At 49.6% G+C, this 20,153-nt stretch overlaps 1 protein-coding gene across 1 annotated transcript in view; it reads left to right on the top strand.

The window, feature by feature from the left end:
* Gat (sodium- and chloride-dependent GABA transporter) overlaps positions 1–20,153 on the top strand; it is a 266,545-nt gene that overhangs the window by 212,387 nt on the left and 34,005 nt on the right. The window contains exon 2 of the mRNA XM_077688884.1: positions 360–491. Within this exon, the coding sequence (XP_077545010.1) occupies positions 360–491 (132 nt within the window). The remainder of the gene's footprint in view (positions 1–359; positions 492–20,153) is intronic.

The following is a 20,153-nucleotide window of genomic DNA, read 5'->3' as shown; positions in this document are numbered from 1 at the left end:
GTCGCTGATTGTAAGGGTGAATGTTTACTCGTGCATTCATACATGGAAGCCAGCAAGTTATAGTCAGCCAATTACGACTGCGATCTCCTAACAGAAAACAACCAAATGAAACGAGCGTAGTAAACGCGACCTTCGTACCGTATTTGTTTTTGTATACACGCTGGTCTCCGTTTCCTCGTTTCGTCGATCTTAGCATTAGCTTGGACTCTAGAGCGGCCACGTCATTACCTTCCCCGGGATCAGCTCTGTTGTAGTGTATGTCAAGATATCTTCCAAGTCCTGCGGAAATTTAGAGTATCTCTGTCTGCAAGAATTCTTAGAGTGGCAAGCCTTGTGACGGTCTCTTCTTGTGCTTCTAGGGGCGTTCTTGGTTCCGTACCTGCTGACACTGTTCTTGGCGGGGATCCCCACATTCTTCTTGGAGACCTCGCTCGGCCAGTTCCTCAGCGTCGGTGGACTGGGTGTGTGGAAAATATGCCCCATCTTCAAAGGTAAGCGCGGGACTCTTGTACAGAACCACGTCGCATTACTCTCTTACAGAGCGTGTCAACATTAACGTACCCTTCGAAGCTCCCGGTGGCCATGAGCGCAAATCCAGTTTGTACAAAAGAGATCAAATCTATTCGAGTTCACACTATTTCCGTGTTTTAGTTCGCGAAGCTTACCCGGGGTACATTAAAAACAAGTCTTCATCCAAGCTGATAAAGCTATCTTGTGTGCCCTCCTTGCGTGGATGAGTCGTATCTTGAAGGGCTTGAGATCAGAGCCATGCGTGTTCACACTTTTAGGGGTGAAGCCCGTTAGGGGCTCGGGCGTTCGGCGTCTCCTGTCCTCGTCGTCGTTTCATGTAGTCCCGGTACTAAAACACCGGGACACGCGTTTTCCAACGCCTCGCGCTAGAACGCTTCGTGCTTCGAAGCCGCGAGACTTGTACAGAAAATCTGTACACCTCTACCCCCAACGGGTTCATCTCCGTAGGCAAAAACTCTAAGGCGCCAAAAACACCCTTATACACTGTATGCTTCGGCCTCCCCAGGTTTCACGTTAGTGGAGATGGCTCGGTTTTTTTTTTCGTGTTTTATTTGGCGAAGCTTACGCGGGGTACATTAAAGGGACACGGAAGTGATTTGTAAACATTGCGGGATTACTAGCGGAAATTGTAGTACGCAGTCCCTAGGCCATATTTCGACCACTCTAGGTGCGTTTACGCGACTTTTTAGTAGAAAAATCAATTCGAAAATGCTGTCCTCCTTTCTGCACCCTCGCCCATTTTCTGTGGCGTTTTTGTGTGACGTCAGGAGGAGATGAGCTAGCAATTGGCTGCGCTACTACACGGCTCGCCGACCTTCCGACAGTCAGTCGGCCCAGCGTTTAGTCCGACGGCCGCCGACGGGTCTCAGTTGAAACTAAGCCACAAAACGTTTGTGAATGGAAGAATGTACCTTTCTTTGTTAGTTTGTACACTGTGTCAAGCTCCGAGTACGGGTCGCTCCACGCAAGCGCTGCACAAGTGCACATGCGACGCTTCGCTGACTGTTACGCTAGTAGGAAAATCTAAGGCCGCTTGAAGGCGGAAAAGAGTCGGCGAAGTCAATACAGGTACTAACGAAATAAAATCAACTGAAACTTTTACCGTACAGCGCAAAAGTAGGGAGCAGGGAGCACTTTTTTGCGCTGGGTGAACAAGCACAGCGGTCAGCAGCACGACCACACATCTGCGAACGCTTTTCCATCTAAGAAATGCAATTGCTAGACGTGAGATATTGTGGAAGTTTGGGGTACGCTTACTGCACGAGCGCTATAAAACAAATAGTCACCAGAGGTACTTGAAATGGTAAAACTAAATGAAAGTGTAAACTGGTTATACATAACCGTTAACCGTTAACCTTATATAACCGTCGCCGGCAGCGCTGGCTTGTGGCCGAGTGGTCTGAAGCGCTAGGAAGGCGTGGGCTACGGTTTTGGTTTTGCAAGTCGCAAGTCTCCGTGGGTAAATGTCCGTGGGTAAATGTTTTTTTTTTTGTTGATTTTTTTTTTCGTTTGCGGCAGATGTTTTCTGAACTGAGTTCACCATTTTTGGGCCGTAACGTTCAGTGCTCCACGATCGAGTTCGCAGAACGCGCGCAGACTGACACTGACGCGCTGCTAGCGAGTTCTCGTTGGCGTGCTGTTGCCACAAGCACCGAGTTGTTGCGGGCAGTGGGCACAGGCCGGAATAAGCAGACCCTTGGCCTAGTGCGAGCACGCTTTTTACAATGCAGGCATGATTGAGGCAAGCTCAAAATATGCGGGAAATGCGCATGACATTTGAGCGTCTGCGGTGACGCGGAGGGCGTTCATCCAGTGCGTAGGCCTCGGGTAGTAATTGCTATGGTTCCAAGCCGTCCTGGGAGGCTTATCTTAGCGTTTTACAGCCGACAACATGGCAGAAGCGCGGTATGGCGAATATTGAGATTTCAAGAATGCCCATCCAACGATGAAGTCGGATGCGAAGCATGTTGTTTTACAGAACCGAAATCGAAACTTCTTTGAATGCTAGTCTTCGACATCGTCCAATCACGGCCGAATCTCCTCCCGACGTCGCAGCGTTTGGTTGCTGCGGCCGCCGCAGACCGCGCATGCTAGTTTTTCTTCTTTCGGGCTTTATAAAATAATTACCGACTTATCAGCCGGATAAACGATGAAAAGCGCGGTAATTTGGGCCAGTCTACGCAGTGCAAGCAAAAACGGGAGCAGGGCAAATTCCCTTCAGTGTCCTTTTAAAAACAAGTTCTTATCCAAAACCATACAGCTAACTTGTGTGCCGCCCTTCTGTGCATTAGTCCATTCTTGAAAGTCTTCAGAAGATTTTTAGTCATCTGTAATCTTTCGTTTGCGAGTTCGCTTTCTGCAAAAATGTTCGCTTTTTGCCAACCTTATTATTTTACTTTGCGAAGCACTCGAGACAATAGTGTTTTCTGTCACTGTTATTTCAAGGTGTTTCGCAACCGGGAGTACTGGAGAATGTTAGCCAAAGCTGAAAAAACTTACCGAGTTGCGAAGAATATTGTTCAAAAATAGGCAACCTATACTAGCAATTTACGCGTGGTGTGTGAATACTTCAATTTTCCAGTACTGAACGAATATTCATCCGATAGTTTTACAGCAACGCTGTCTTGCGCTAGGTTCTGACCAAAATTGCGTGCGTCTGTCGGGTCACGTCGTCAAAGAATCGCACGCGCTCCATCCAGAGCTAGTGGAAAATATGATGTAGCTGTCAAAGTATTGTAGGGACCTTGAAAAAGAATTATCCTGAAACTGGCCTGTAAGACTCCTCTATCATCACGCCTAAAATTAGTTAATTGTCATACTTAGGTATTTCTTGCTTGTAAACGCTACAGAATTCCAGTCTGCTGTTATTACATGGCCGTCTATAGAGGGAGTATTGTAACATAAGATGACAGTAACTTTTGTTTTATCGAAAGTATCCGAAAACAAATTATATAAGCTGTGGTGACGTTTATTGGCACCTGGGAACGGTCACGTCGTCAAGACAGGCAGAGTTCGAGCGGACGTAGGAAACCGGGGTTGAGGTTCGAGCTGTGCGAGGACACACTTCGTCTCCTTCCAAAAGCGCTGCATGGCACATAACCTTATCGGAAGATTGTCCACCGACAGGACATTACAGGACATAGCCACTGGAAAAGTGTCCATCTGCTAATGTTTAGGTTCTTCGCAACAATCACCCCCGGCAAGAAGAGGGAGCCATCCTGGCGACTCATGGTGACGACGGAACCAGCGGATTATAGTAGGGCTTGAGTCGCTGAATATGCACAGTCTCACGGCCGCGGCGCCGAAGATCCGATGAGGGCATAACTGTTTCGACGATATAATTCACTGGCGAAGTGCTTTTGATAACACGGTAAGGACCGTGGTATTTCGATGTAAGCTTCGGAGAGAGACCTGGAGTGGAACATGGCACCCAAAGCCAAACAAGGGAGTCGGGAGAGAAATCGCGTGGTGCACTGGACGCGTCATGGCGAGATTTCTGTAGCTGCTGGTGTTCAGAAGTGAATGAACGAGCGAGCTGGCGGCATTCCTCAGCAAACTGCGAAATCTGGGAAATCAGTGTACACTCGGAGGGATCAGGGCGGTATGGAAGTACCGTGTCCAGCGTGCAGGTCGGCTCCCGTCCGTAGAGGAGGAAGAACGGTGAAAATCCGGTAGTCGACTGCGTCGCGGTATTGTACGCGTACGTGATGAACGGAATGACCTGATCCCAGTTTGAATGGTCTGATGAAATATACATAGACAGCATGTCCACCAGAGTGCGGTTGAATCGTTCGGTTAGGCCGTTGGTTTGCGGATGGTACGCTGTGGTAGTGCGATGAACGATGTTACACTCGGTCAAGAGCGCTTTGATAACGTCCGATAAAAATGCGCGACCTCTGTCACTCAGCAGCTCTCGGGGCGCTCCGTGTCGAAGGATGAAACGACGGAGGAGGAAGGACGCCACGTCACGGGCTGTGGCTGCTGAAAGGGCTGCTGTCTCAGCGTATCGCGTGATATGATCTACCGCAACAATAATCCAGCGGTGCTCTCTGGAGGTGCACGGCAACGGCCCGTAGAGGTCGATACCCACTCTATCGAAGGGGCGGGCAGGGCACGGCAGAGGCTGGAGTTCGCTCGTTGTTGATCGCGGGGGAGACTTACGGCGCTGGCAGTCTGTGCAGGAACGAACATATTTTGTAACGAAGGTGTACATGCCTCGCCAGCAAAAGCGAAGGCGAAGTCTTCGGTATGTCTTCAGGACACCTCCGTGGGCACACTGCGCGTCACCGTGGAACGAAGAACAGATGTGCACGCGTAAATGACGAGGGATGACAAAAAGCCATTTGCGACCTTCGGACGAATAGTTTAGGTGGTAAAGGAGTTGGTCACGGACAGAGAAATGGGCAGCTTGGCGAGGGAGAGAGCGAGGTGCGGCTGCTGACGATGGACGGGACGAAAATTCCACAATGGAAGCGATCCACGGATCCTTTCGCTATTCAGCAGCCATGTCGGTGATATCAAGGGGGGCCAGAGTGCACTCCACAGAAGATAAATCTTCAGCGTCGGATGGTAGAGGAGACCTAGAAAGGGCATCTGCGTCTGTGTGCTTGCGGCCAGACCGGTATACCACTCGTATGTCGTGCTCTTGCAGCCGGAGGGCCCATCGACCGAGGCGGCCAGACGGATCCTTTAGCGACGAGAGCCAACAAAGGGCGTGGTGGTCCGTCACCACGTCGAATGGGCGCCCGTAGAGGTACGGGCGAAATTTCGTAATAGCCCAAACGATCGCTAAGCATTCCTTTTCGGTCACGGAGTAGTTGACTTCGGCTTTTGTAAGGGTACGGCTGGCGTAAGCGACGACGAACTCCTCGAATCCGGTCTTGCGTTGTGCGAGTACTGCGCCCAGGCCCACACCGCTGGCATCGGTATGGATTTCCGTGGGAGCGCTGGGATCAAAATGTCGCAGTACCGGTGGGGAAACAAGAAGGCGGCGCCACATATTGAAGGCGTCCTCGCAGGCGGGTGACCAATCGCCGATCTCGTTGTTACCACCAAGGAGCTTCGTCAAAGGCGCAATGATGGTGGCGAAATTGCGAACAAAGCGCCGGAAGTAAGAACAAAGTCCTATAAAGCTGCGAAGTTGTTTCATTGTCGTCGGTTTGGGAAATTCCGCCACGGCGCGAAGTTTTGCTGGGTCAGGAAGGACACCATCTTTTGACGCCACGTGGCCTAGAATAGTAAGTTTTCGAGCTGCAAAGCGGCATTTCTTCAAGTTTAACTGCAGGCCGGCTGTGGCAAGGCAGGTTAACACTTGTTCGAGGCGGGTAAGATGCGTCGCAAAATCAGGGGAAAACACGACTATGTCATCTAAGTAACACAAACATGTTTTCCACTTCAGGCCGCGCAGTATGTTGTCCATCATCCTTTCAAAGGTTGCTGGCGCATTGCAAAGCCCGAAGGGCATGACATTGAATTCGTACAGCCCGTCAGGTGTGACAAAGGCTGTTTTGAGACGATCCGCTACTGCCATAGGAACTTGCCAATAGCCGGACCGTAAATCCAGAGAAGAGAAGAACTCGGCTCTTTGCAAGAAATCGAGGGCGTCATCTATGCGAGGAAGCGGATAGACGTCTTTCCGCGTGATCTTGTTTAGGCGCCGGTAGTCCACGCAGAAGCAAATTGAGCCATCTTTTTTCGTCACAAGTACTACGGGAGAGGCCCAGGGACTTGTCGAAGGGCGTACAACGTCGCGCTTGAGCATGTCCGCGACGTGCTCATCAATGACTTGGCGCTCAGTGGGCGACACACGGTATGGCCGCTGTCTGAGGGGTGCGTGGGAACCGGTGTCAATATGGTGCGAAACACAGGATTCCCGGCCCAATTCGACGCGCTGGGCATCGAAAGAGTCTCGGAAACGATGCAGAAGGTCCAGAAGCCCGTCTCGTTGCACAGGAGCTAAAGCGTCGTCGAGGGAACGTAAAAAGACATCGGAGTCACAGTTCACACTAGGCCCAAGCGCGGCGAGGTGCACTGATGCAGCGTTCTCGGATGCGTCGACGATGACACGATCGTCAACTGGCTCGACGTGGCCAAGACATTCACTGCGAACCAATGTGGCGGGGCATGACGACGGGTTTGAAACGAGGATTGTACCGAGACCAGAGCGAATTTCAAGGACCGCGAAAGGTAGCGGCAAACATTTCCGGGCGCTGAAGAGTGGCGATGGCTTAAAGAAAACGGTGGTGTCCGACAGACAGTCACAAGACACGGAAACAAGCACTGAGGTGCCAGGAGGAATATCGGTATCATCGGCGGCGATCAATTTGGCGGGACGTTCGGGGATAGCGATGTCGTCAAACGGGAAAAGTTCAACCTCAGCGCGAGCACACCGAATGATCGCGTGATGTCGTGACAAAAAGTCCCAACCAAGGATGATATCGTGCGAACAGGAGGCCAAAACGATGAACTGGATGATATAGACATTTTGCTGGATTGTAACTCGGGCGGTGCACGTGGCCAATGGTTTCCCGTCTTGAGCATTCGCGGTCCGGAGGGTGAGGCCAGAAAGTGGAGTGGTGACTTTCCTCAAGGAACGACAAAGACTTTCACGTATTACAGACACAGCGGCACCAGTATCGATAAGAGCGCAAGCGAAAACACCTTCTACGGTAACGTCAATCACATTGTTAGGCGAAAACGGAGGACTTGAGTAGTTCGACGTGGGCGCAGTTGTTGCGTCCGGAACTGCGGCCGCTAGTTTCCCTCAGCTGCGGGGTTGGCACGTGGGCGCATCGGGGAAACGGAGCGGCGACGCGGAGAAAAGGAACGGCGGCTTGAAGGTGTCGAGGTCGACTGGTCAGCTGAGTACGAAGGTGGGGTTGCGATAGAAGTAGCGGGAGCGAAAAGTGGTGGAAATCCATAGGCTGGGAACTGGCATGCGTCAACGGGAGATTGGGGTCGACGGCGACATAAACGCGCAACATGTCCCGGAAGTCGACAAGCGAAACAGATTGAACGGTTGTCGGGGGTGCGCCATGGATTCGGGGTCCGAGGCGCCATTCGAGGATACGGCGCTGCTGACTGCTCTGCGGGACATACAAAGGAAGGGAATGGTGCCAGCGGCGGTCTTGTGGCGACGGAAGCGTAGGTGAGCGGGGCTTCGACGTATTGTTCAATAGGCGACACGACAGGAGGTGCGACCGACGCGGCCACTGGTGAAAGGGTGGATGCCGGCGCAACTGACGGCTTGCGTACGGAAGGGATCGTCTCGGCAACACGCTCTCGGATCACCCGTTGGACCGAGTGAGGCAACGTGGAAGGGGGCTGTGGAGCGCAGGGAAGCAGGGACAGCTGACGCGAAACCTCTTCTCGCACGAACTGCTCGATATGAGGTAGAAGAGCCGAGAGGTCCGGAGAAGCAGCCAATGCCGACAGCGACCCACGTTGCGGTTCTTCCCGCGAAGGGCGTTGGCGGGTGAAAATGCGCTGCTTGCGGAGCTCGTCATAGCTCTGACACCAGTTCACAACGTCGCTAATAGTTTGCGGGTTTTTATTCAGCAGCATTTGAAACGCATCGTTCTCAATGCCCTTGAGAATGTGTTTGATCTTATCGCTTTCGGCCATAGCTGGATTTGCACGCCTGCAGAGGTCGACTACGTCCTCTATGTAGCTCGTAAATGTTTCACCGGCCTGCTGCGCTCGCTCACGCAGCTGCTGCTCGGCCTGGAGTTTGCGAAGTGCCGGTCGGCCGAAAACTTTCGTAAATTCAGCTTTGAAGTCTGGCCAAGTAGTGAAGGTAGATCCGTTGTTGTTCAACCACGTCTCAGCCAGCACAGTAAAATAGAATCCGACGTTATTGAGCTTCATCGTGTCATCCCATTTATTATAGGTGCTCACCCGTTCGAAGATTGAAAGCCAGTCTTCCGCATCACGGTCATCGGTGCCGTTAAAGAAAGGCGGGTCTCGTTGCCGGAGCGTACCGGAACAGACGATGGGCTGCTGGGGTGTAGGCGGCATGTCGTCGCTGACCGCGAGTCTTCTGCTTCGCAATTCCAGGCTGTCAGGCCTTGCGGGGATCGCGATGCGGCAACCTCCACCAAAAATGTGGTGACGTTTATTGACACCTGGGAACGGTCACGTCGTCAAGACAGGCAGAGTTCGAGCGGACGTAGGAAACCGGGGTTGAGGTTCGAGCTGTGCGAGGACACACTTCGTCTCCTTCCAAAAGCGCTGCATGGCACATAACCTTATCGGAAGATTGTCCACCGACAGGACATTACAGGACCTAGCCACTGGAAAAGCGTCCATCTGCTAATGTTTAGGTTCTTCGCTACAAAGCATTCAGTAAGAAATCAAGGAAGTTATGCGTGTGTCTCGATTCGTTCAGTGTAGAGAGTCAACATACATAATATGGTTATCCACCAATACAGCTTGACTGGTTATTGATTGATTGATTGATTGATTGATTGATTGATTGATTGATTGATTGATTGATTGATTGATTGATTGATTGATTGATTGATTGATTGATTGATTGGAAGGGCTTTCCTAGTAAAGGAAGGGTTTTAATGTTTTTTTTTATTATTCCTTTTGTGGGGCAGCACATTGTTATGGTTCAAATACCATACTTTGCTAATATTGAGAAAGTATGAATAATACGAGTGGCCTCTATTTTTGTCGATGGATCAGGAAAAGTGGTTCCCGCATCTTCAAGAAATTGCAGACCGATATATCTCACAAACATTCCTTGTAAGCTACTTGAACACATTATTTTCTCTCGTCTGATAGTTTCTTTAAACGACTACTTTTTTCATCCTTCCCAATACGGCTTCTGGAGATCATCTTCGTTGAAAACTCAACTTGTATCCTTCACTAAAAATCTGTTTGCGAATGCTGACGAAGGTCAGGACACTGATTGCACCTTCCTTGATTTCAATAAGGCATTTCATACCGTTTTCTATGAAATTATCCTGAAATTAACTCAAAGAAACATTCACCCTAATGTGCTCGGTTGGATTGTATCCTTTCTTTCCAACAGGTCCCAATATGTCACTGCTAACGACTACAAATCCGATGACTCTCCCTTAAAGGAGCCATGAAGAGAAAATGCAAGTTGGTTTTATTCGAAAGATTTCATGTTTTATAGTGCCCCCAGCGCTTGTCCGGATACAAACGGTGCTTTATTCACTGAGAAATTAAACAATTTAGCTTAAAATTTTGATTTTCCCGCTCAATCGTGCGTTTTCGTGGTCCCAAATGACATCAGAGGAACCGACCGCTCTGCAGCCTAGAATACCTTCATTCACGCATCCGCCGTACAGGGTAGAGACACGTATACGCTGGCGCCGCCATTTTCGGTTGCTCGCTCGCCGCCGAAGCAAGTCATTGTGTCAAAACCGCGCTAAAATTATCGCCGCAACGCGGTTTACTGAAGAAGTTTGAATCATATTGTCTGTTTCGCGTTGCCAGGTCTCGTGGGAACAGAAAAGAATTACGCGTTGAGCCCGTTGGCCCAATTGCGGCGGCACGGGACCGTTCAAAGGTTGTCTCCACCCTGTACAGCGGTGTTGGTTTGTTCCCGCGTTTCTTTACGTTCCGTAACCTAGATGGCGCCACCATACCGTGGCAACCGTTTGGTTTGTTTTTGCCCGCATTTAAACCTGGCTTGTTTTTTTTCTGGGAGAAAATATTCGTTCCCTGAAACAGTGCTCGCTCGACAAATGGGGTCGCGTAAGACACCGTTGCTTGCGTCAATCGGCCAGTGTCGTCTGAGACAACCCCAAGCCCCGTAGTGCTGTGCAGCTAAACCAAAGCATGCTGTGCGCAGTACGAACAGCAGAACGCATCAGTACTTCTATGTTTACATGTGCTTTCGTAACTTCCACTGTTTGTCCCATCATTCCTATTGCTTTGTAAAGAATGTGCCCTAAATTTAAGCGCAAATCGCTCGTTCGTCTAGTGTGTAAGCTCTACCTAATTTGCGTCTGCTTCTGCCAGCCTCCGCCAATCGCAGAGCTTAGCTCATGTGACGACATAGGTTCTGTTGCGGGAAATGAGCTGGTGGGTCGCATGACCATTCCCGTTTTTCCTAATTATGTAGCTTATTTGAGCGAAGTTTACGTTAAAAGTGGTGTCAGTATGATTCTAACGAGACAATCTTTTGAATGAACCAAACTTGTGTTTTCTCTTCATGGCTCCTTTAACTTCAGGTGAACCGCAGAGGTCTGTGTTAGGTTATTTGTTATTTTTATTTATATTAACGACCTTCCTAATTGTTAACCATTGTTAAGCATTAAATTAACCTAATTGTTAACCATTAAATTATTTGCTGAAGATTGTGTAGTGTATTCGAAAACCGCAAATTCAACTGATTTTATCAAACCAGTATGACCTAAATGACGTGTCGCTTTGGCGTCGGGATTGGCAAATGAAACGTAAGCCAACAAGATCTAAATACATGTGTGTTTCTAATAATTCTTCACATTCTACAACCTGCATCTGTATACTCAATAATACCCCTTTACCTTCAGTGCACTCGTGTATCTTGGGCTTAAAGGGACACTGAAGTGATATGTAAACATTACGGGATTACTTGCCCAAATTGTAGTCTGGAGTCCCCAGGCCATGTTTCGACCACCCTGGGCGCGTTTACGAGATTTTATTTAGTAGAGAAATTAATTCGAAAATGGTGTCCTCCTCTCTTTACGCTCACCCATTTTCTGCGGCGTTTTCGTGTGACGTCAGGAGGGGATAAGCTGGCAATTGGCTGTGCGACTGCACGGCTCCCCGGCCTTCAGACAGAGTCAGTCGGCCCAGCGTTTCGTCCGCCGGCCGCCGACGGGTCGTCGCAATTCGTTCGCTCAGTTGAAACGAAGCCAGGACACGTTTGTGAATGGTAGAATTTGCCTTTCTTTACTTGGTTAGTTTGTACACTGTATCTAGCTCCAAGTCAAGGTCGCTTCACACAAGCGCTGCACAAGCGCACATGCGACGCTTCGCTGACTGGTATGCCAGTAGGAAAATATAAGGCCTCTTGAAGGCGGAAGAAGAGTCAGCGAAGTCAATATAGGTACTAAGGAAATAAAATCAACTGATATTTTTACCGTACAGCGTAAAACTAGGGTGCGGGAAGCACTTTTTTGCGCTGGGCGAACAAGCACAGCGGTCAGCAGCACAACTACGCATCTGCGAACGCTTTTCCGTCTACGAAATGCAATTGCTAGACGGGAGCTATTGTGGAAACTCGGGCGACGCTTACTGCACGAGCGCAATACAACAAATAGTCACCTAAGCTGCTTGAAATGCGAAAGCTAAAGAAAAGTGTAAACTGGTTGTACAATATATACCGTATATTACCAATGCCAGCGGAGTCCGCTCCGTGGCCGAGCGGTGTGGGTTGCTAGGTATGCCACCGCAAGTATTTTGCAAGTCACTATTTTCGAATCCCCGCGGGTACGTGCTTTTTTTTTTTGTAAGTTAACTTTTTCGTTTTCCGCCGATGTTTTCTATATTGAGTTCACCTTTTTTTGGGCCGCAACGTTTCATGGCTCCACGAACTAGTTCACAAAACGCGCGCAGGCTGGCACTGGCGCGCTAGCGAGTTCTCGTTGGCGTGCTGTTGCCATAAGCACCGACTGCTTGCAGGCAGTGGGCACAGGCCAGAATGAACAGACCCTTGGCCTGGTGCGAACACGCTTTTTACGACACAGGCATGAGGGAGGCAAGCTCCAAATATGGGGGAAAAGCGCATGACATTTGGGCGTCTGCGGGTACGCGGAGGGCGTTCATGCACTGCGTAGGTCTCGGCTAGTGAATGCTACGACTACAAGCCGTCCTGGGAGGCTTATCTTGTGCATTTTACAGCCGACAACATGGCAGAAGCGCGGTACGATGATTACTGAGATATTGAGAATGCTCATCCAACAACGCCATTGGTTATGTTTTACAGAACCGAAACCGAAACTTGTTTGGTTGCTCAGCTTGGGCATCGTCCAATCACGGTGCCCGCTCCTCTCAACGTCACAGCTTTAGTTGGTGCGGCCGCCGCAAACCGCGCATGGTAGTTTTTCTTCTTTCGCGCTTTGTAAAATAATTACCGATTTGTCAACCGAATAAACGATGAAAAGTGTGCTAATTTGAGCCAGTCTACGCAGTGCAAGCAAAAACGGGAGCTTGACAAATTCACTTCAGTGTCCCTTTAAGCCAGCCTGAGAGAGAGAGAAATAACATTTATTTGGTATCCGGCATGTGGGAAGTCTCCGGCCACGCAGGGCGCGGTTGATACCTGTCTTTGAACTATGGCTAATACGCCCTATAGTTCCGGGCTTAGACCCCGAGGATTGTGGCTCCGGCTAGGCGTCAGGTATCGTCCGCCGCCGTGGGCATAGCAACAGCTGGGGGTGCGCGCGCTCCTCGTCTTCCTCGTCTTCCCTAGCAACGGGGGGAGATGGCCGCGCGCTGCCTGGCCGCTGACATGGCACATACCCACGTGGGGGATTGGCCAGGAATCGGGCGTGAGAAGGGCTAATGCACCCGCTTAAAGGAGTACCGACACGAAATTTCAAAGCTGAGATCCGCTCTAGCAATCAAGTACAACGACAACACAAATAGGTGTCTGTGAATAAATGCATCTTTCTTTCTTTGTAGTTGTGTGTGTGTGTGTGATCTCTCTTTCGCGAACATTACGGAACCGCGCAAATTCAACTCGTGCATTCGCACTTTCACATTCTTCCCCTGGGGGAAATGCGGGGAATTTTTTTTAATTATGTACGTGAACCAACCAGCCCAACAGTCCACGCTACCCAATGATTAGCACACTCAGGTCCTGCGTATCCGTAAGGAACGCCCTTCAGGACTGCGATCAACATAGCACTTTAGGCACTGGCTAACATTGCCGGTCATATGACGGCAGTGAAACAGACTCTGTGCTGGCTATTGAAGATAGCAAATAATTCTGAAAGGTTTGACTTTTTTTTTCTAAACTTTACATTTATGCAGTCTTAGCACAAGACCTTAATTTTTGGGACAAATTTGCAGCTATCGTCACCGCTACACTTATTAGGGAGAGTGTAACATCCTCCCGTGCCATCCCATCACCTAGTACACCATTTCCTTCGAAATAGCGAAATGTTGGCACCACCCAAGCCCCGCAACAAAACCTATAAATCAGCCCCTCAAAACGCTTGTATGCCTGCACTGCATTGAAAGGCAGGGAGGCCAGTAGTATCTTTATTGTGTGAGCCATTTCAACAGACTTCATCACAGATGTCATCTCGCAATTAGCCCAGAAAAACCCGAGGCGTCTGCAGCTGCTATTCGAGGAATATTGACGGAGTGCAGTTGTGTGTATGTGAACGTATTGTGCTGTGTGCAATTGGCGTGAGTCGAGAATCCTCCCGCAGCGAGAATGATCACTCTCCTTTACAAAGTCACAGTAACTTTCCGCATTTTCTTTATTCACTTTATTTCTTTGTTCGGTAATAAAATCCAACGTATATTCTCCATGTCTGGTTCTAATTCGCTGTTTGTAATTTTTGTAACCACCAATAACGCCTTTTTGGTGCTATCCAACCGTACCCCCCCCCCCGCCCCCCCGCTGATGGATGCCCCCCCTTGCAAAAAGTTCTGCGGACGCCCTTGCCCAGCCTCCGCGCACACCTACGAGCGAGTCGGTCGTGGCACAAAGGAAATTTGAACGTGAGCGCAGTGGCCTGTTTGACAGCAGGAACTGCATCATTTCCAAACTCTTGCCAACTGAACGCAAAGTAATACCGCTACGCCAAATGCTGTTGAGTGCAGCACAGTACGATCTACCTATCGCCAGACGCGTATGAAGTAGCCGCCGCAGATCAGCTGATTGCCAGCCACCGCGCCCTTACGTCAGACGTAAGTTGTTGTGCTGGGTGTGAGACATTTAGCGCTCGAGAAAGCCCCCGCTAAAGCGGCGTACGCGTGAACCATTTCTCCAAAGAAATTATTCGGTTTTTGTACTCAACCACGTATTAGAGGGCACTTACGAGACATAAAGTCGGGGCTGCTGTGCGGGTGCACTTGCGTCGACATCCGCAGCGGCAGCCAACTGCAGCGTCGGACTTATGCTGCTTTTATGCGCCGTTCGCAGCCGCGGTTTCATCCTCCGTGGATTCGAAGCGTTCGAGCGTAGGCAGAGTGCCACCACTTAATTTGAGTGCGATTAATATTATCTGTTACGCCACTACCGATACTCGGGCTGAAACGCAGCAGACGATGTGCGCTGTTTTTTTTTTTTTTTTTTCGAGATGCGGGCGCAAATCACATGCGCTGGCACGGTGGCCACCGACATGGAGGAACGAAAAGTTTAGGAGGGAGCGTCACGTGACATTCGTGAAGCCTAGTCATAAAAAATAAAAAGGAAAAACTAATGGGAGTTCCCCCATCACGTGACAGGCAAGCAGTAGTTTTTTGCGCCTCATGTGGCCGCCCGCCCGCGCTGCGTGCGTCTGTCCGTTCGGTTGCCGGGCCGTCCAGGTATTCGGGTTTCGGCGACAAGTTGCCCTCCGGGAGTTGCGCGTAGCGCTGCCTGCAACCCGAACCGCGCAGCGGGCTGATCATGCGGGCACAGTGGTCGGACGGGAGAGACGGAAAACATCTTTATTTATTGAGCCTTCGGATCCGTCCAAATTCACGCCGCAGTCGAAGTGTTGTGTGTCGCCGCCGTGCAAAAGTGGAGATGACAGAGTACAACATCCGTGCCTTATCCTTTACAGTAAAGCCCGTTTATATCGAACATGGATATATCGAATTATTGCCTATATCGAACCCCTGTATAATTATGATAAAAATACATGCATTTTAAGCTTTTTATATCGAACGCGATTTTGCTCACAGTGGATATATCGAACTCTCCCGCGCCGGATTTTTCGCTCTCCTTAGGCATGCGGCAGGCTTTCCCGCAATACATCGGCGCGCAGCGGTCGCGCGAGCTCGAGCGACTCCAAACCGGCCGTGGCCGAGTAGACCAGCTGCACGCATGAATGCCGTTGGCGCCGAAAGCGCGACATTGGGAGCAGCGGGCTGCGGTGTCACCGATCTTCGAGTGCCACTCACTGCCCGCACTTGCTCGGTTCACTGGGTTCGACATTATTCGCTTGTATCTATGCTTGTATCCGCTCTGTCGAAGACGCCGAGGACTCCGTACCGCTTCCAAGCACGAGCGAAGCCGTCGCTGCCGTGGTCCTGCTACGGCGATACTGCAGTACCATTGAGGGCAGCTGTCCTGTGCTTGTCAACTCTTTAGATACCGTGGAGCAAGCAGTCACCAACAACGCGTTGCGCGCCTGGAAGCAGGCTACAGTCACGAAGTTCTTACGAACCAATAAATGATGGTTTCCTTTCCTAGAAAGTGTCGTATCAATCGTGAACGGCAGGGTGGTAAGAGCTAAGCGTTAGCTGGTGATTGCGTAGGCAGGATTGCTGTCATATAAGTTTTTTTTTTTTTTTTGCTTCACTTTCTATATCGAATTTTTGCTATATCGAACTATTTCACAATCCTTGCGCTGTTCGATATAAGCGGGCTTTACTGTATTTCACAAAACACACCGCACTTTTTTGGTTCTGGTCATTTTATCTTTTCAACTCCCAGGCGTATAGTCCAGAATTCGTTTTTTCCATACACCTATGCGTACCGGAGCATACCGCTTTTTTCCCGTACACCTACGCGTACCGGAGCACCGATAAGGCAAATGCGCACGCGAGCGAAACCAACGCTTTTAGTACCGCCTCTCAGCTGTTAGGGCACTCGTTAAAGCGCTATGATGTAAAGGGAAGGTGGCGCGATGACTCCCAGCTGAATGCCAAACGGAATCGTCAAAGCACACCAGGCAAACACCACGCACCTGTAGGCCGCGCCGTGCTTGTTATTTTTTACGGCGGCGCATTCGAGCAAAGCCGGTCGTTGTTCGAGCGATAAACGTCAGAAGTTGAATTCGTCTCGCAGCTCGTGAAGGTGCTTCCTGAGCATGGGATCTACGTCTCCTGTCGCTTTAAACAGCGACACCACTTACACGATACGAGGGTGGCAGCGCAACGCTGGCGAAAAATCTGGTACGGCGACTTCGGCGACGCCGCTCGGCTCCACCAACGTTACTAGATAGGAATCTAGTAACGTTGGGCTACAGTGGCCAGAATACGGAAGTGTGACCTTGAAGCTAGAATAGGGAAGGGATGCAACCGCGCAGTGGCGCTGACGCTCGCTTTCACGTCGCCCGACAGCCCGGTCAAAGCCGCGCCAGTTGCAATCCGATAATAACCCGCCGCGGTGGCACAGTGGCTAAGGCGTTGCGCTGCTGAGCACGAGGTCGCGGGTTCGATTCCGGCCGCGGCGGCCGCTTTTCTGATGGAGGCGAAAAGCAAAAACGTCCGTGTGTTCGAGATTTCGGCGCACGTTAAAGATCCCCAGGTGGTCAAAACTAATCCGGAGCCCTCCACTACGGCGCGCCTCATCGCCTGCGTTGCGCCGGCGCGTTAAACCCCACGATTAATCAAATGCAATCCGATAAGCTCCCTGGTTTGCGATGCATTTTTTTACCTCACATTATTTCACAATTGCAGCAACTATATAATAATACACGCTTCCTATTAAATCCACACAGAACACGTTATTTGTCTCGAAATATAGGCCGTCTTGAGATGCTCTCGCAAGCGGCCAGCCGGGAAACTTCGAGTTTCGCTTCATTACAGTCGCTTCTCGCGCAAAAATGTGAAGTCGCAGGCACAGCCCCCAAACAAAAATCGGTCCTTGAATGTAAATGTGAATTTCGGTCTGAGCTGTTCGTTAAGGGAAGTTGCAGTTATACGAATTATTTGACCTTGGGTCACTGAATATTTACATTTCTGCACGATTTATTAGAGTTGTCTATGCCGTTTATAACTTAATGGAGCCGGGTGTAGTTATCTAAATGTTACAACAACGGCTGAATGTTTTATCAATCACTGTATTTTTTATACTGTCGATTGTGGCTGCATTCAGCTGTTTCGTTCTTCTGAGACATTGACTAAAACACGATATATTTGTCAAGCATAAAAGGTTTGATTGAAGAAATTCATATTAGCGAAACATAACTGGCAAGACCAAAAGAAACCCCTTCAACTTCAATTTGTTTTATAAATAGGTTTGCCTGAAGAATGAAGAAATTCAATGTATTACGATACGTAATTGAAGAAATAATATAACCAAGGGCTACGCTTCATTGACACCTGCTAATTAATTTATGTAAGTAATAATGAGAACAATAAAGGTTTCGGTTCTCATACTTCTCCATTTATAATTGCCAGAAACAAGCAAAAAGGCAGTTTGACAAATCCTCACCGCTCATAATTTTTCAGAGAAAGCGTTAGCATTTTATATTCACCTAATTACTCTTCAATTCCTCACCTAATTTAACCGCGCCCCTTTATTTATGCCCTGCGGTGAAATAAATGTTCTAGAAATGTGCTTGCCTGACTTGGTATAATGAAATTTCGGTAATCTAGAGAGTTGGCGGCAATTAGCGCGGGGGCGTCGTTCAAATATTCGTCCATTGACAACCCTTCCATATTCGCGGCATTTTTGTGGAGGCGTAACTTTCCTTTGTTTTTCCAACCTTCCCTTTGGTTTTCTCTTCTTGGGCACTGGCTTCGAGATGTAATGTGGCATGTTTGGGAAGATCGTTGGGATCGCATCCGGCCGGAGAAACGGCATGCACAACATTCAAGGTGAGATGGTGCACTAGCGCACCATTTCACCTTGGGTGTTGTGTTCAAATTGACGCGCGACGCTAACTGTGGATCGAAATGCTTGAGCGGCTTGTTGGCCCGAGGTGTGTTGCTCTGCCACTTGAGTCACGTTTATCGTCTTCCGCCACCCCGAAAAGCAACAAATAACTTCTGGAACCATTTATTACCCGTCGTGCAACCAAGCACAAAACGTGACTAACGGCGGCGGCTTATCCCAGACCAAATTTCAGCACCACATCTAGCATAACTCTGACGAAGCGCGACAAAAATTTAGAACGAAAATATTGAAAAACGCGCTTACGGCCATGTATCGTGCGCTCAGCTGGACGTGTAAACGACCGCTAGCGCCATCTCGCGGATGCATGAAAGGCGGCGACGGCGGTGGCCATAGGAGCCGACGGGTGGTAATCACACTTCCCTATTCTAGCCACTATAGTTGGGCTCCACCTCCACCGGCAGCCATGACCGGCAGCCAGCCGGAGCCACTAAATGCTACCGCGGGCCTGACCTTGGTGGCTCTTCCATGATGCATTGCGCGGGAGGAGCCCACCCGAGGAGAGGTGAATGCGGCATCAGAGGAGGTTGGTTTGCCAAAGCTGGACCGCCTGACGTCAGGCTCCCTCCTAACCAGTGGGGTAAAGCGAGCTCCGAGACCGTACAAATCGTGGGCGCTGACATGATACAATTCCCATGGTTGCCAGAGAAATTGTATTCAGCTCTCTAAAAAGTTGTTCCGTAATTATTTAATTAAAGCAAAGAACTGAAGCAAAATGGTTACACATAATTGCCTCAGTAATTAAAACTAGCTCTATAAACGTTTTTAGTGTAATTAGGCTTCAATTAGTGAACAAAGAGTAAGTGTGTAGTTCACTTTTGGTTTCGATTTTCTTTAAGTGTGCTAGTAAGTGGCGAGGCCCTTGCGCCTGACTTGCGCAGTGTGTGCGTGCAGTCTCCAGCTCAGATCTGCGTGCGTGCGTGTACAACAGGTACAACTCGGATGCACGGGCTGAGCAACCGGAACAGCGATTCCTATCTGAACTTGACTACCGCAAGTTCACTACAGGCTACGGAGTGGCAGCCAGCAATCGTTCCCGTTGGAGAAGAAATAGAAGGAGCGTTTATAATCGTTCTGTTTCAGTTGTTTTACTCATGGAGCTTCATACAGCTCTCCGTGCATCGAACTTTCGCGGAAAAACGTTCATGAAGGTAGAACGAAAGAATAAGTAACGAAATGCGGTTTCTTTTTTTTTAATCAGTCACAATAAGTCAATGTTTTCTCCTCGGGAGCTTTGTGCGGCAAATTAGCGCCCCCATTCAGTCCCGCAAGCTTTTCCTTTGAATTGGTGAAAAGCAGCTAGAACTTCATGAATACAGACACGAAGGAAAACGGGACACGCCGCTGACTGCATTTCGCATACTCCCATTGCATGCATCCTGCCATTCCGTTGGCCTGCGATCGACCGCGCTCTTTCGTTCCTGTGCTACAAAGGGACCGCAACTCACCGGCAATATCAGCGTTGGCCCATGCGTTAACGTTTTTTTTTTTGTATCAATAAAGGTTTCACGTTCAGCTAAAGCCACAGTTCCCTTCACTTCATTCGAAAAGCACTGAGCGCCTCGCAAAATGCCACAGAATGGCAAAGAAAGCGGCACAGCGCAAAAATGCACGGAGATCATGATGGAGATTCATTTTTCTGTGCGTCTCAGTACGGATCAGCTGATTCCTTGGCGTCCTCGCGCATGCGATCAGTCGCATTCGAGCTTGCGCGCAAGTATTGTGTGAGCGTTGCCACATCTTGCTCAAATAGTCTTAGTACATATAAATCATACGCTAAACCGGAAAACACGTTGGTTACCTACCCGCAGGAGAT

Source organism: Haemaphysalis longicornis, unplaced genomic scaffold (assembly GCF_048455015.1).
Source record: "Haemaphysalis longicornis isolate Haplotype H1 unplaced genomic scaffold, Haemaphysalis longicornis Haplotype H1 scaffold_10, whole genome shotgun sequence".
NCBI lineage: Eukaryota > Metazoa > Arthropoda > Arachnida > Ixodida > Ixodidae > Haemaphysalis > Haemaphysalis longicornis.
This window is presented reverse-complemented; position numbering and strand designations above follow the sequence as displayed.